The sequence below is a fragment of the Populus alba genome, chromosome 15 (assembly GCF_005239225.2).
Source record: "Populus alba chromosome 15, ASM523922v2, whole genome shotgun sequence".
Classification (NCBI taxonomy): Eukaryota; Viridiplantae; Streptophyta; class Magnoliopsida; order Malpighiales; family Salicaceae; genus Populus; species Populus alba.
The window spans coordinates 462219-477782 of record NC_133298.1 but is presented as its reverse complement, the minus strand read 5'-3'; the positions used below and the strand labels follow the sequence as shown (position 1 = coordinate 477782).

Genomic DNA, 15564 nt, shown 5'->3' with positions numbered 1-15564 from the left:
GTTCCAAGACCATTTACCATTTACCAATTTCTTTTTTTTCTTTTTTTGTTCTTTAGTATTCATGATTAGGGTGTTCTTCAACGGGCAACATGCAAGAAACAAGCCTATCAATGTACAGCATAGCAGTGCACTTAATTAATTTTATAATCCCTTTCTTTATCAATTAATCAACTCATACTATAATAGTAAAATATTTTTTTATGATAAAATACTATTAAAACCATTAAAGTGTGATGATTGGAAATTTAAAAGGATAACAAGTCATTTAAGCACGGCTTCGAATTTTATTATAGAAAACTTTACACACAACTTCTCTTTTTGGTCAATCATTGTTTACTGGCCAATTGTTTGTGTCTAATGAACTGTAGTCAAAGTTATCATCCCCACCTTCTCCACGTTTTGTCTCCCCGGCGAGCCCCTCTCCTTCCTTCTCACCTTCCAAACCTCTGACCAACTTTGCCTTAAGCATTAAATTAATCATGCTATATATTGACAAAAATCCCTTCTCATAAATTTTTGAGTTCTGACATTTCTGCGTCTCTCAGAGACACTAACCAACATGTACATGTTAGTCCACTGTTCAAACTGCCACACCCCTTTGCAGCTTCCACCAGGAGCCAACTCCATCTGCTGTGCTATCTGCCATGCCATCACCTACATAGTTGATCCTCGCTCTGCCCCGCCGCCGCCTGCTCTATCTTACTCATCCTCGAGCCAATACCAACATTACCCTCCCCAACCCCATCCTTTTCAAGTGGTTCCATCACCATTCAGTCATGCGCCTCCTGGACCACCACCTGCTGTCCATGGCCCAAAGCGTGCTGTGATCTGTGCGGTGTCTTATAAGAATACTAAGAATGAACTCAAAGGGTGCATTAATGATGCCATGTGCATGAAGTATTTGCTGGTTAATAGGTTCGACTTCCCTGAATCCTCCATCATCATGCTCACTGGTAAGAATTTTCAAAGATTATTTCCGTTCTTGTGTTTCTTGAAAGATTCTTGATAGTTTGATTTATACAGTCTTTAATCCGCATATATAATGTTTTGGTAAATGATTAATTAATGATTTTTCCGCTCTTGTGTTTCTTGATAGTTTGATTTATACCGTCTTTAATCCGCATATATAATGTTTTGGTAACTGATTAATTAATGATTTATACCCTCATAATTTAGGCTTTTTTGTTGGATATAAGTTCTCTTTACAAAGTCATTTACTCTGTTTGGTTGAATTAAGTACATATGTTAATGTCTTAGCTTTCATAACCAGGGGGAATGCTCTCATGTTCTTATGTCTGGTTGATTTTGGAATGAAAGATATGCTTGTTTGTGTATTGTTATCCCGAATTTCAATTTGATACATTCCTATACTCAGATCTAGTCAGCCGAGTAGAAATTCTAAAACAAATTAAGAGTTATTTCAAGTTTAACTTTGACCACTGTGTTCGATGCTCAAGGCACATGGAGTTTTCTGTGATCATATCAATATTCATACCGATTAATAATCAATTTGCAGAGGAAGAGACTGATCCTTACAGGCGGCCAACGAAATCCAACATGAGACTGGCATTGTCATGGCTCGTGCAAGGATGTCAGCCCGGAGATTCATTAGTGTTTCATTTTTCCGGTCATGGTTCGCAGCAGAAGGATTACAATGGAGATGAGTTGGATGGATATGATGAAACACTTTGTCCGACAGATTTTGAAACTCAAGGAATGATCGTTGATGATGAGATCAATGCAGTAATTGTCAAGCCTCTTTCCCATGGTGTCAAGCTCCATGCCATCATTGATGCTTGCCATAGTGGCACTGTGCTGGATTTACCGTTTCTCTGCAGAATGGATAGGTTTGTCCTTTCCCTTTCTTTTCTTTCTAAAAACGTAGCAAAACCTTGTAGTGGAGAAATACAAGGATAAACCCGTGTTCATAGTCTTTGAATGGAAATCGATTATATTCGCATCCTCTCTATCCAAATATTGTAATTTTCTTGCTCATAAATGCTTACATTGATGAAAATAGGAGCGGGAAGTATGCCTGGGAAGATCATCGCCCTCGATCAGGAGTATGGAAAGGGACAAGTGGTGGGGAAGTGATCTCCTTCAGTGGCTGCGATGATGATCAAACCTCTGCAGACACTTCGGTACTTCCATAATTAAGCATTCATGTCAAACTTTATAATCTAGAAATCAAGAACGGATTTTCTCATTCACAGAAGCAATGCACTTATTCAATCTGAATCTATATGGACAGGCCCTATCAAAGATCACTTCAACAGGTGTGATGACTTACTCGTTCATCCAAGCAATCGAGCGCGGACATGGAACTACCTACGGCAGCATGCTAAATGCAATGCGGGCTACCATCCGTAAGACCACCGGTGAGCTTGGTGGTGGTATTGTAACAACACTTATCTCAATGCTATTAGCAGGGGGGAATTTCAGCGGAGGGATCACACAGGTATGTTTTGTTTTTTCATCTTTAACTTTTTGCTGTTTGTATTCCCCACATATCACCATTGCAAAAGCTGTGGTGACATAAATTATCAAATCATGTTTGTTTGTATGTGCTCTGCTCTCATTTTTTGATCTCCATTTGCTTTTGCTGATTGGTGATGTTAAAATCTTTCTGCAGGAACCACAGTTAACTGCTAGCGAACCATTTGATGTGTATTCAAAACCTTTCTCCTTGTAACCAGAGAAGAAATTGACATGAAACTATATGATGTGTTCGAGCGAGTCACATGTACAGTTCCTGAGTAAATGTTTTTTCAACAAAATAATAAAGCTTAGTAAATAGTTAGGAGTTGGAATCTCAGATTAATCATATTGGAGACGAGAATCGTTTACCTTACCATGTTGTCGAGGGATTTCGAGCCTCTTGATCCGCTTCTCCATAAGGACGGCTGCCGACAACCTCTTCAGATGCCATCGTAATATCCATTTTCACAGCTGCAAATTAATAATCGAAAACATAAATATTACTGCCTTTAACATGTATCTACCTGGGATAAGGTTGGAACAAGTACCATGTTCTTTCTCCTCCCAACTTCCAGAAGACTTCAACTGTTCACATACAAATTTTTTGTGTTATCACAACTGCTAAAAATAATCAAAACTTCAGATACGAAAATTAAAAATTGCCCTTTTGTGCCCATTTCTTGAAGATTGTATTTTTCTTACCAGCAAGTTTTTGATATGTTCTCTCTTCTTCTTGGCATTTCTAAATCATTTTGTAAATTCTCACACAGTGCCTGACAGAGGGAAAGGAAAATTAAATTATTGTCAGCAGAATCAAATGGGTGGTCATGTTTTCTGCACACGAGTAGAGAGTAGCAGTAAAATTTGCAAGAACAAGGTTTTTAAAAAGGTGACGGCATCCACCAGCAGTTGGGGCCCCTCTCTGCTTTCGCTTTTAAAACAAACCTAAGCACGATGGCCTGAGGCCCCACCGTCTTTTGGACTGCTATGTTAATATCGGACGGTGATCCCATTGGATCGTTCCGTGACAAAACACAAAAAAATAAAAATATTTATTTTCAGATAATATTCTAATATGTATAGTCTTACATAATTATTATTTTTTATTCAATTAATTTAACATGTTTGTCTATTTTTATTATCATTTGATTGAATAAAAAAATATTGTAATAAATAAAATTTAGAAAACATAATCAGGTAAATATCTCGTCTTGCAAGATTAAATATCATGATTTATATTTGTCTCTTAATTGCTCAAGTTTTATTTTTAAGTATCATTAATAAATTTTTATTTATTTATTTATTGTCACTTGTAATTCTCGATTTATTTGATTACAAGTATGCATAAACTTTTTAATTTGCGCTTAGATTTTTTGAACTACAAAAAAACATTAAAAAAACTTGCATATACAATTTGTTTATAAAAAATAAAAATATCTGATATGTGATGAATAACGAGTCACGTAACTAGTAAACTTTATAAAGTATATCTAAATTACTTAGAAAATTGCATAATGACACCTCTAACACATAATTTCAAAACCCGTTGATGGTTGATGCAAGCCAAAACCTAGGTTCTAAGTTGGGAGAGTTAACTTAAATTAATTTAATATTTTTAAAATGAAAACATGAAATTTTTTTATTTAATATGTGAAAAATTAATTTTTTCCCGGTCAAATACACAAGCCTAATTGAAGAAGCTTTCCTGTTAAATACTTACACAAGCCCCCTTTCAAAGGAATTTTTTTTGTCAAATATTTAGACACTAATTGGCCGTGTTCTTAAAAATTTCAATTTTTTTACTAAAATTTAATATGGTATATACATTTTGGATCATTTTGATGTGTTAATGTCAAAAATAATTTTTTAAAAATAAAAAAAATATCATTGACATATATTTTAACACGAAAAATTATTTAAAAAACAAGCACTACCACACTGCTAAATATATAATTACTCATTCCCCTTTTTCAATAAGTTCTCCTTGTTTCCTTCCCCATGTCATTTCTTCTGTCTACCAAAACATTTGAATCTCTCACTTGCCTTTTCACTCTCAGATCCATTGATTTTTCTTTTCTTCTTATTCAACGTTGTATTATTCTCTTCTTTGTCGATGATTCCTTTCCAAACAAGTTGAACTACCTTGAGTTAATACATGAATTGGGCAATTTAGGAACCGGCTTCAGCTTCCTCTGGCAATGACTCATTCCATTTATTTCATTAATTTATAAGGAGTCGTGGTAACTGTCGTCGGTAGGGAAGGCTAGTGGATTCAGAGACCGTTTGGCACTACGGTCCAACCTGTTTTTTGTAAAATTTCAATTTTTTTTTGTTAAAATTGAGTGCGGTTTGTACTTTCTGGATCGTTTTGATGTGCTGATATCAAAAATAATTTTTTAAAAATAAAAAAAATATTATTGGCATGTTTTTCGGCACAAAAAGCTATTTGAAAAATAACTGCTACCACACTCCCAAACATCCTTTTACCACGGAGAAGGGAGGTAATAACAAAGTAGTTGGTGACAGATGAGGTAGCAATGGGGGTAAGATCAAAGAAGAAACGAGGAATCAACTAAGAATGGGAAGAAGAATAAGGGAAGAAAGAGAGATGAGGATTTGTATATATTAAGAATTTTAATTCACATGAAAAATAGTCCAAATTAATTGAAGGTGTGAAGTGATAGTTAGATATGTAGGTTATTTTGATATGAATTCTTGCTTTGAGATTTATAGATACAAAAATGTTTTGATATGTTTTTTTTTTTTAGATAAATGAATTACTTGCAAAACCTAAGAAAATAGCCCTTTTAGCTCACAAAAACCGACGTCGTCTTCTTTTACTGAAACGGCAAGCCGTTTGACATTGGAGTCCACGTCATCAAGAAGACGTGGCACTTCACCTCAGCCACTGGGAACTGAGCGATCCTTACGAAAAACGTCTGGTCCAAAAACCCCTGCTAACCACCAGATAAGCACAGCAAGACAAAGACAACCCTCCTTGAACTTAGCTCCCGTTATCACCACCAGTCACAGTAAACCACCATGGGTACCACAGCCACAACCACCACCCGCTTCCCCTTCTCCCTCCCACCCCCTAAATCCTATCCTCCACACAACCACCACCACTTCAAAGTCTCCATCTTGACTCCCACTATAACCCCCACTTTGAGACTCCAAGCTATGGGAGCTGGCGACAAGTTAGGTGAATTTGGTGCTAGAGACCCTTTTCCTGCTGAAATAGAAAGTGGGTTTGCTGAGAAAGTGTTAGGAAATGTTGATACTGAACATAAGATTCTCATTCCTACTGTTGCTGCTCTTTCTCTTTCTCAGCAAGAGTGTACTCCTATATCTCCTTTGCAAGATCCCATGCCTAAAGATGATGCTCAAAAACTGTTAAAGAAGGTAAATTTCATGTCCCCATACGGATTGCTTTGCCCCTGTTTTCTGTTTTAAGTTTGAGGTTTGCTAAGTACAGCATGTTTTTCAGTTGTAGTTTGTTCAAGTTTACTTACCCTCTGTGCTAGTTGATAAATATTGAATTGGACTCGTAAATGTTAGTTTTGTGGTGGTGGAGTTGGTGTAGTAGTTAAAATTGCTTCATGTATGCTAATTAGTAGATACTGAAGAGATGGAAGATGAAGAATACTCATTTGGTTTTGTTCTTTTCAAGCTGGATTCATTATTTCTAATGGAACTTAAAGTTTGAACCTTTAGAAATTGCAAGTTCCAGTGCTACATTTATTTTCAGACTGTAGGAGTCGATTTGAATCTTTGATGCTGCAAATCAGCAATTCTTTTGGACCAATCTTTGCCTGCATTTTGTGTTGCCGGCTTTTTTATTCTTCTACTTAGCATCTTGGTTCTGGAATGAAGTGCTTGTTCTGTGCACTCGCACAAATTGTGTGTCTCCATGGTTGGTTTTCTTTTTCATGTTCTTAATAGAACTCTCAGTTTTTTTCTTAGCAGATAAAAAGTATCCTATTTTCGAGCTTCTATGTAACATTTTCATTTTAATTTTCCTGAACTCAGAAAAACTAATTGGCAGTATGTGTTTCCAAGAGAAAATCATTATCAAGAAGCAACTCTTCTCCAGCGATAGATCATTTTGAAATGCTTTGATAAGTGAAGTTCCTAGCATATCTGAATTCCATAATATTTATCAAATATTCTATGCTACCACGTAGAAATAAAAAAAAAAAAAAGGGTTCTCACATTACGAACCCAATAAAAGAAGTAAAAACTTCTGATCCAATATTTTTCTCTCATCTAGCCGTTTTAACATTCTAGTGCATTTGCTTCTGTTTCATTTTCGATACTGACAGACAAAAGAAAAGGTAGCATATTTAGCATTGTTTTTTTCATTTGCATAGACATATGAAGTAAATTCTGAGAGTTCCATGTCCAGCTTCCAACTGCAAAAACTTCAATGTGCTTTTGCTTAAAGGAAAAGATTTTCATTTGTAGGTTCTAGGCTGGAGACTCCTGGATGAAGAAAGTGGACTGAAACTGCAATGCTTGTGGAAGTTGAGAGATTTTAAATGTGGGGTTGAGCTTGTCAATAGAATTTACAAAGCTACAGAATCATGTGGCCATTTCCCAAATGTGCACTTGGAACAGCCCAATCAAGTTAGAGCTGAACTATGGACTGCATCCCTTGGTAAGCTTTCAAGTTCACAACTCTCTCTCTCAACTCCAATGCTTTTTATCTTGAAGGCTAAATATTGAATTTCCTTGTACTCAACATGCAACCTGAACCAAATGATCTCTTTGACAGCACTTGAAATTTAGAAGTTTTCTGTTCGAACCGCAGGTGGCTTGAGTTTGAACGATTTCATTGTCGCGGCCAAGATTGACGAGATTAAGACATCTGACCTTGTCCCTAAAAAAAGAGTCTGGGCATAGTTGGATTTTCCTTGAAAGCTTTCCTGAAGGAACCTGAGAGACCGGTCTGTTAATAAGTTGGTGTTTCAGAATCCAACAACAGTCTACAGAGGCCTCATTTTCCCACAAATTTCCCACAATTTATGATTTTCTTAATCCCTCTACGTTCACTTCTTCTGATAAACAATCAATTAAGTTCCAATCTGCAAAACTACCTTCCATTTGTGTTCTAACTAAGATAATGTAATGTTTGCTAGAAAACCTGTGAACTTCTGTGACATATCTTCACAGACAAAAATCAAATTAAGGATGTCAGCGGGAAAAAAAATAAAATTCAAAATCAGTACTTTACTAATAGCTGATTAGTACTTTAGTTCTACACAATTCCAATCTTACACGGCAAAATCAAGGGCACAGACCTGACTTCCAAACTGTTCCTGTGGCAAAATCAGGGATCCATATCCAAACTTCTCCAATATTTTTGAAAACCATATTTGGGTTTCTAGTATCAAACTACTGTAACGTACAAGGCAACAACATCTCCTAAGTTCAAAACTTTGAGGAAAGAGAACCTGACAGACAAAAATGGTTGTCTAGTATCAAACTACTGTAAAGTACAAGGCAACAACATCTCCTAAGTTCAAAACTTTGAGGAAAGAGAACCTGACAGACAAAAATGGTTGCAGCAGCTGCTGCTGCTACAGATAATCCACTAACATGCTCACTATTTCCTAGCAAAGGTCCCAAATTGATTCAACCCAACGTTTTTCTTACCTTCACTCTCTGTTTTCTTTCTCATCCGACTCGGTGTTTTCTTGCATTTCAAGTCTTACAGCAACTGGTGTGCTGCAATGGACAGAGGTAGTTTAGTTTCCCTACCAGAAAGCTTCTGCACCTTTGTTTCTCTGATTTGAAGGCACACATAACGACAATGTCTGCATTGTCAGGGTTGCCAGTATTACACGTTCAGTCAGTCAGAACTTTCGGTGCTGATGCGATTAGCAACACTATGTGTGCACTTATGAAGTTCGACAAAATGCTTATTAAGTTAGCAAATTATGTAGGGAGTGAACTTTGTACTGATTCTCTATGTTGCAGAGGCAATGTACCAGAAAGGCTGATGCTTTGACAGTTACAGCTACATTTGAGCTGAAACCTCCTCCATATCCCATGGTAAGATTTGAAACAAAGCAATATCTTTTTCCAGGAAATTAAGTTACTTGGCAATGCGTGAAATAACGGGCTTGGGTTTCTTACATGTGACAGGATGATTTAGAGCCGCATATGAGCAAGAACACATTTGAGTATCACCGGGGAAAGCATCACAGGGCTTATGTGGATAACTTAAACAAGCAAATTGACGGAACAGAACGAGATGACATGTCCTTAGATGATGTTGTGCTCGTTACATATAACAAGGGTAGTCCACTTCCTGCTTTCAACAATGCTGCACAGGTATAATAAAGTATCCTATGCATACAAGTTTACATTTTTGGAGTCGTACATTTTTGTTTTCCTAAGCGTTGTTTTGTTTTTCATGTTTTTTAAATCTGGATAGGCATGGAACCATGAATTCTTTTTGGAATCCATGAAACCGGGAGGTGGAGGAAAGGCATCAGGGGAACTTCTTCAATTGATTGAAAGAGATTTTGGTTCTTTTGATATATTTGTGCAAGAGTTCAAGTCGGCTGCAGCTGCTCAGTTTGGTTCTGGATGGGCTTGGCTTGTTTGTTAGCGATCTTTCCCTTTGCCAACGACTGCATTTCCTTCTTTTGATTCTCTTGAATTATAATAATTTGCTTGCATGTACTAGTGAAAATAAGAGTAATATATCGTGTCTGCTGTTCTCTCTGGACAAGGAAAATAGACTTAGATGCTGGAAATGCTGTAAATCCTCGTCCATAGGAGGAGGATAAAAAGCTTGTAGTGGTCAAGAGTCCCAGTGCAGTAAAACCCCCATGTTTGATGCCTCGGTTTCCTGATTTTGTTTCATTTGCAGAAAAAATAAGATGATATCGATCATGTAAAAGGAAATATTGCCAGATTCGGTGTAATAAATCACTAGTTAAAGTTTGCTTTCCATCTTAAAAGTGTTTCCCCTGTTTATTGGACTCATCATTAAAGCACCTGATTAATGATTATGTATTGTTTCTTCACGTAGAATCGACGACCTGATTACACATCAACTTCCATGGAGAAGCTTGTGTCATGGGATGTAGTTAGTGCGAGACTAGAAGTTGCAAAGGCTCGAGCTGCCGAGAGAAATAGAAGAAGCAAGAAAGAGAAAGGAGGAACTTTATAGACGAAAAAAACCTGCCGAGGTTTTCGTGGATGGGATAGATGATGATTCTGAGACTGATTACTTTAGAATGTTTTGCAGTTAAAATATGCAGAAAGTTTCGAGGCTCTGCACATCCTTCATTTTTTCTTTGAAGGTGATATGGAGGTCAGCTTCAGCAGGACAGACTACAAACTTGTTCCATGAATATCCAGGCACCGGCAGGGGAAACAAGGACGTATATAATTCAAGCAGTGTTATTCATTCTCAAGTTACAGCTCTGCTAGGCAGTTCCTATCCATCCAAGAACACCTACAGAGAATGTTGAATTCATCAAGTAATGGAACTTGGAGAGTCACAGAGATGATATATCTTATCCATCAAGTGCTCCAAGAATAATTTTCCAGTAATATCAACTTTGGGGCTAAGGACTTGGGTAACCGCCAGACCTGAGAATCTGTGTTCATGATCTTCTGTTCCCCCCATTTGAGTCATGGAAGGGTGCTTCAACACGCGTAGATGGTTTTGAACTCTAGAATCGCCGTCGCCGTGGCCACTTGCTTTCTCCTTGTGATGCCGCCGACAGTCCACATATCTGAACAATTCAACATCGAATAATCAATTCATCTAGAAGTGCATGAATGGATCTTTTTTCTGATTGATGGAAAATCTATGAAATGATCCTATAAAGCACAACTTGCCTTCGCTTTGGTTTCAATGCTAAAAAAATGAAGTAAAAAAAATAAATCTTTATTATTGAGATTTAACAAACAGTGAGATTGAACAAGTTTCATCAAACTTAAAGATTTTTAATACATCTTTTTTTTTTTATTATTATTATTATTATTATTAAAAAGATGTAATGCTACTAAAACATTATATCATTATTTTAAAGAAGATTGATTCTTTCTTTAATATGATATTATGGATTGTTTTATAAATAATTATTTATTAACACCGATACATAAGATTTTTAAAATCAATTGCTCATTAATGTTAGATGACAATAAAATATATTTTTTTTTATTTTAAAGTTTTTTAATATAATTTTCTTGAATTAATTATTTTTTCATCTTTTTCATATCATATAGTTGCGTAAAAATAATCCATTCAAGACTTTTTTAATTGAAGTTTTCTTTCATAATCATAATAAGTTTTTGGTTTAAAAACAATGATTCTCATTTTAAAAAAAAAAGCATGTTTTTTGTTAAAATAAAAAAAAATTATGAATCAAAATTTAAATTTTTTTTCTTTTTAATTAATATTGTTATAGTTTTTTTTTTCTTATTCTTGTTGCTTTTTATTCAATAAACTATGTTTCTTAAAAAATTATTATTTTATTAACAAAAAAAATTACATAAATAAAAAAAATATAATTTTAACGTAAAAAAATATGTTCTTCCTTCATAATCTTATTTGTTGCCTTTCTTTTCCAGATATTTATTTTTATTATTATATAATTAAATAAAAATATATTTTAAAAATAGTTATTAAATTCAATCAGACCAACGACTTGAATTACAAGTTGGGGGTTAATTTGTGATAATCTAAAATTTTATTATTTTAATGTTACAAATAAAAAATAAAACAATTGTCTTAAATTATTGGAAAAAGTCAAACCGAAATTGAACCACTAAATCTCATGTAAATCCATCGTATTAACATAATCGTAGGCGAGAGGAAAGTTATTATCTTATATCACCATGACAAATCATCAAATAAAGTTGTGTTTAATAATTACTTTAGAAGTTGCCCCTTGGGCAGCCATGATAGTGTCAGGCCTGTTTCAACATGTTTTTTTTATTAAATTTTTTTTTTAAAAATTTTTTTAAATTATTTTAATGTACTGATATAAAAATAAATAAAAATATTAAAAATATTATTTTAATATATTTTTAAATTAAAAATACTTTTAAAAATAATCACTATCATACTTGTAAACATCTATTTAAATTATTACAAAAACTGGATGAACTAGATCTGAGTTCCAAAACCACTATACTATTTTTTTTTTTGTTTTTTTAATTTAATTTTCATGATTGGGATATTCTTCAACTGTATAATATATAGTACACTTAATTAATTTTATAATCCCTTTATTTATGAATTAATTCAACTCATACTATAATATTAAAATCATTTTTTTCCTGATAAAATACTATTAAAACCATTAAAGTATGATGATTACGAAGATAGCAAGTCATTTAAGTATGGCTAACAATTTCATTGTACGAAACACACGTTTCCAACTGTACATGGAAGTCAAAGTTTTCAACCTCACCTTCCACTTCATCTACCCTCCCCGCAAGCCCTTCTCCTCCATCTCACCTTCCAAATCTCTTAAAGGCTTGCTTGACTTTTGTCATCAACATTACATCAATCATAGCTCTATCATTAATCTTTTCTCCTAATTTTTTTGAGTTCTGACATTTCTGTGTCTCTCGGAAACAATAACCACCGTGTACATGTCACTCAACTGTTCAAACTGCAGCAGCCCTATGCAGCTTCCACCAGGAGCCAACTCCATCTGCTGTGCTATCTGCCATGCCACCACCCTCGTAGCTGATTCTCGCTCTGCCCCGCCACCGCTTACTCTATCTTACTCCACCTCAGGCCAAGACCACCATGACCACCCCCACATCATCCTTCTCAGGTGGTTCCATCACCATACAATCATGCACCTCCTGGTCCACCACCCGCTGTCCATGGCACAAAGCGTGCTGTTATTTGTGGGGTGTCTTATAAGAATACTAAGAATGAACTCAAAGGGAGCATTAATGATGTTGTGTGCATGAAGTATTTGTTGGTTAATAGGTTCAACTTCCCTGAATCCTCCATCATCGTGCTCACTGGTAAGAATTTTCCGAAATTTATTTCCATTCCTTGATAGTTTGATTTATAATGTCTTGGTAATTGATTAATTATTAATTAACTCTGTTTTAATATAGTATCTTGGAATGTTTTATTTCTTGAAATTATCGGTTCCCTCGCAAATGGCATATAATGGATTCACATCATTTACATTAATTTTCTTTCCAAATTATTGACTTTTCTGGATTTCACTTTCTTGGTGTTTGTCTTGATAGCTTAATTTCAGTTATTTTGGATTGTTTTTAGCATATCATAAACTTCCAAATATATGCATATGACTCCCATTGTTCATTTTGCTAGCAGTGCTAATCCTGTGTAGCTAAAGCAATTGTGATAATAATCCTGACCAATGCGTCCAGTGCTTAAGGAACATGGAGTTTTTTGTGATTATATCACCATTCATGATGACTAATAATCAATTTGCAGAGGAAGAAACCGATCCTTTTAGGCGGCCAACGAAATCCAACATGAGACTGGCATTGTCATGGCTCGTGCAAGGATGTCAGCCTGGAGATTCATTAGTGTTTCATTTTTCCGGTCATGGTTCGCAGAAGAAGGATCAAAATGGAGATGAGTTGGATGGTTACGATGAAACACTTTGTCCAACGGACTTTGAAACTCAAGGAATGATCGTTGATGATGAGATCAATGAAATAATTGTCAAGCCTCTTTCCCATGGTGTTAAGCTCCATGCCATCATTGATGCTTGCCATAGCGGCACCGTGTTGGATTTACCGTTTCTCTGCAGAATGGACAGGTTTGTATTTTCCCGTTCTTTTCTCACTAAAAATGGAGGGTAACCTTGTGGTGGAGAACTACAGGCATAAATCCTTGTCACATTTTTGTACTTTTCTTGCTCATGAATGCTTACATCATTGAAAGCAGGAGTGGGAAGTATGTTTGGGAAGATCATCGTCCTCGATCAGGAGAATGGAAAGGAACAAGCGGTGGGGAAGCGATTTCCTTCAGTAGCTGCGACGATGATCAAACCTCCGCGGACACCTCGGTACTTCCCTAAACATATCGAACTTTATAATCTAGAAATCAAGAACGGATTTTCCAATTCGCAGCAGAAATTCACTTATTCAATCCGAATCCATATGGACAGGCTCTATCAAAGATCACTTCAACAGGTGCGATGACTTACTCATTCATCCTAGCCATCGAGCTCGGACATGCAACTACATACGGCAGCTTGCTAAATGCAATGCGGTCTACCATCCGTGATAAGACCAATGAGCTTCGTGGTGGTGTTATAACATCACTTATCTCAATGTTCTTAACAGGGCGGACTTTCAGTGGAGAGGTCACACAGGTATGCTTTTTCATCATTAATCTTGTCGCCGCCGTTTGTATTCTGCACATATCACCATTGCAAAAGCTGTGGTGACATAAATGTTATGATCTTCTTTGTTTGAATGTGCTCATGCATCATTTTCATTATTTAATCTCCATTTTCTTAGGAAAAGATAGACATGGGGATATATTGCTGACTGGTGATGTTAAGATTTCTCTGCAGGAACCACAGTTAACTGCTACTGAACCATTTGATGTGTATTCAAAACCTTTCTCCTTGTAACGAGAGAAGAAATCGCCATGAAACCATCTGATACGTTTGAGGGGTCAAACTGTACAGTCCCTGAGTAAACACCAATTCCCTTAATTAGTTTTATGCAAGAGATCGAGGACCTATTTTGACCCAGGAGGAAGGAACAAGCTCACTCTCTCTCTTTCGGGAAGATGTTAGGTTGAAAGAGATGAAGGTAAGTGAATGGCTGAGATCTTTTTCAGTGAAGAGGAGGACCACGTGGACGGTGGATGTTTTCTGAGCAATGAAGGATTGACACATGTAGTAACCAATGTCAGTTCAATGCTGTTTTGACTCTTTTGAGGGAAGACTAAAAATCAAATCCATTTTAAAATTCAAATGAATTAGTTATTGCTATTTAAGACATAAGGGAAAAGTAATCTCCATATTAAATTTATCTTTCGACTACTTGGTTTCGTGTTTGAAAGTTAGGGTACTTTAATTATTATTTTTTAAATTTATTTTATTATAAATATATTAAAATATTTTTTTATTTTTTAAAAAATATTTTTATTATTACCACATCAAAAAAAATTTAAAAATACAAAAAAATAATAATTTAATACCAAAATATTCTTCAATTTTTATAAAAACACTTTCCAACCTAACCTTTCTAAAAAACTTATTTCCTTTTAATTGAGTCCAATTTTCTTTGTAATTCATTCACTCCCACTTCAAATAAAAGCTTCTAATTTTCTCCATATTTGATTTTGTATTGATTATAAAATAGTATATGTATAAGCATATGAATCGTTTTTTATGAAGAGAAGATGTTTAAAATGTAATATTGCTATGATAATTTTAATAAGAAAAAATATCTCTGACGTGTATATTAATATAAGATAAATATCACTTATACAAACATTAATATAATAGAAATATTGTATTTTTCTTGAGATTTTTATATATTATTCTTTATATAATATTGATATTGATAGAAATGTAATAAGCTTTTAAAGACCTTGTGTATATTATCTTCCATATAATATTAATATCGATAGATATTGAACATGTCTTTATATGATTTTTATACATCTAAATATGTATTTGGGAGTTGGGCATTTTTTTGTTTAGGATGAGCTGATAAAAATTAGGTTAGGCTCTTTTCCTTAACTAAGCTCATGACATTGAATTCTTTTCTGAGCTCATGAAAGTTTATCTTTTTTACTAGGTTGAGTTTATGATATTGTAAGCTTTTTCAAAGTATAGCTCATTAAAATTGAGTTCTTATCCAAAGCTTGGCCTATAAGAACCGGTTTTTTGAGAGAGAAATCGTAGCACTTTAACAAGAGAGTGAAAAGAATGATAGACGTTGAGGTGAAGGGTGATGGTATTTTCCCTCCAAAAACCCAAACTGTTTTGACCGTTAAAGGTTAGTGTGAGGTGTTCTGTTGGTTAAAGGTGCCTATTGCTGGAGTCGGGTCGGGTTAAGGTTGTTTAACTAAACAGGTTATTTGGACCGATGCTG

General features: G+C 35.1%; 3 protein-coding genes and 1 pseudogene across 5 annotated transcripts; all 4 read left to right on the top strand.

Annotated features, from left to right (window-relative positions):
- The first annotated feature begins 329 nt into the window (after window positions 1-329).
- On the top strand, window positions 330-3366 carry LOC118036875 (metacaspase-1). The gene is made up of 5 exons (XM_035042710.2): window positions 330-953; window positions 1517-1847; window positions 2021-2141; window positions 2252-2458; window positions 2633-3366. The coding sequence occupies exons 1-5, from the start codon at window positions 560-562 to the stop codon at window positions 2690-2692; spliced, it is 1113 nt and encodes a 370-aa protein (XP_034898601.1). The 5' UTR covers window positions 330-559; the 3' UTR covers window positions 2693-3366.
- A 2043-nt stretch (window positions 3367-5409) lies between these two features.
- Window positions 5410-7521, top strand: LOC118036872 (probable pterin-4-alpha-carbinolamine dehydratase, chloroplastic). The gene is made up of 3 exons (XM_035042705.2): window positions 5410-5880; window positions 6943-7135; window positions 7289-7521. Exons 1-3 carry the CDS (start codon window positions 5521-5523, stop codon window positions 7378-7380), a joined length of 645 nt encoding a protein of 214 aa, XP_034898596.1. The 5' UTR covers window positions 5410-5520; the 3' UTR covers window positions 7381-7521.
- Window positions 7522-8079: 558 nt separating this feature from the next.
- On the top strand, window positions 8080-9621 carry LOC118036873 (superoxide dismutase [Fe], chloroplastic-like). 3 transcript variants are annotated; one of them, XM_035042706.2, is made up of 4 exons: window positions 8080-8220; window positions 8458-8532; window positions 8626-8814; window positions 8918-9352. In XM_035042706.2, the coding sequence occupies exons 2-4, from the start codon at window positions 8530-8532 to the stop codon at window positions 9092-9094; spliced, it is 369 nt and encodes a 122-aa protein (XP_034898597.1). In that variant the 5' UTR covers window positions 8080-8220; window positions 8458-8529; the 3' UTR covers window positions 9095-9352. The 3 variants fall into 3 exon arrangements, with proteins under 3 accessions (XP_034898597.1, XP_034898598.2, XP_073260871.1); XM_035042707.2 differs by lacking the exon at window positions 8080-8220 and adding an exon at window positions 9521-9621 and having other exon boundaries at window positions 8232-8532; window positions 8918-9089; XM_073404770.1 differs by lacking the exon at window positions 8080-8220 and having other exon boundaries at window positions 8233-8532.
- Window positions 9622-11886: 2265 nt separating this feature from the next.
- Window positions 11887-14147, top strand: LOC118036867 (metacaspase-1-like; annotated as a pseudogene).
- The last annotated feature ends 1417 nt before the right edge of the window (window positions 14148-15564 follow it).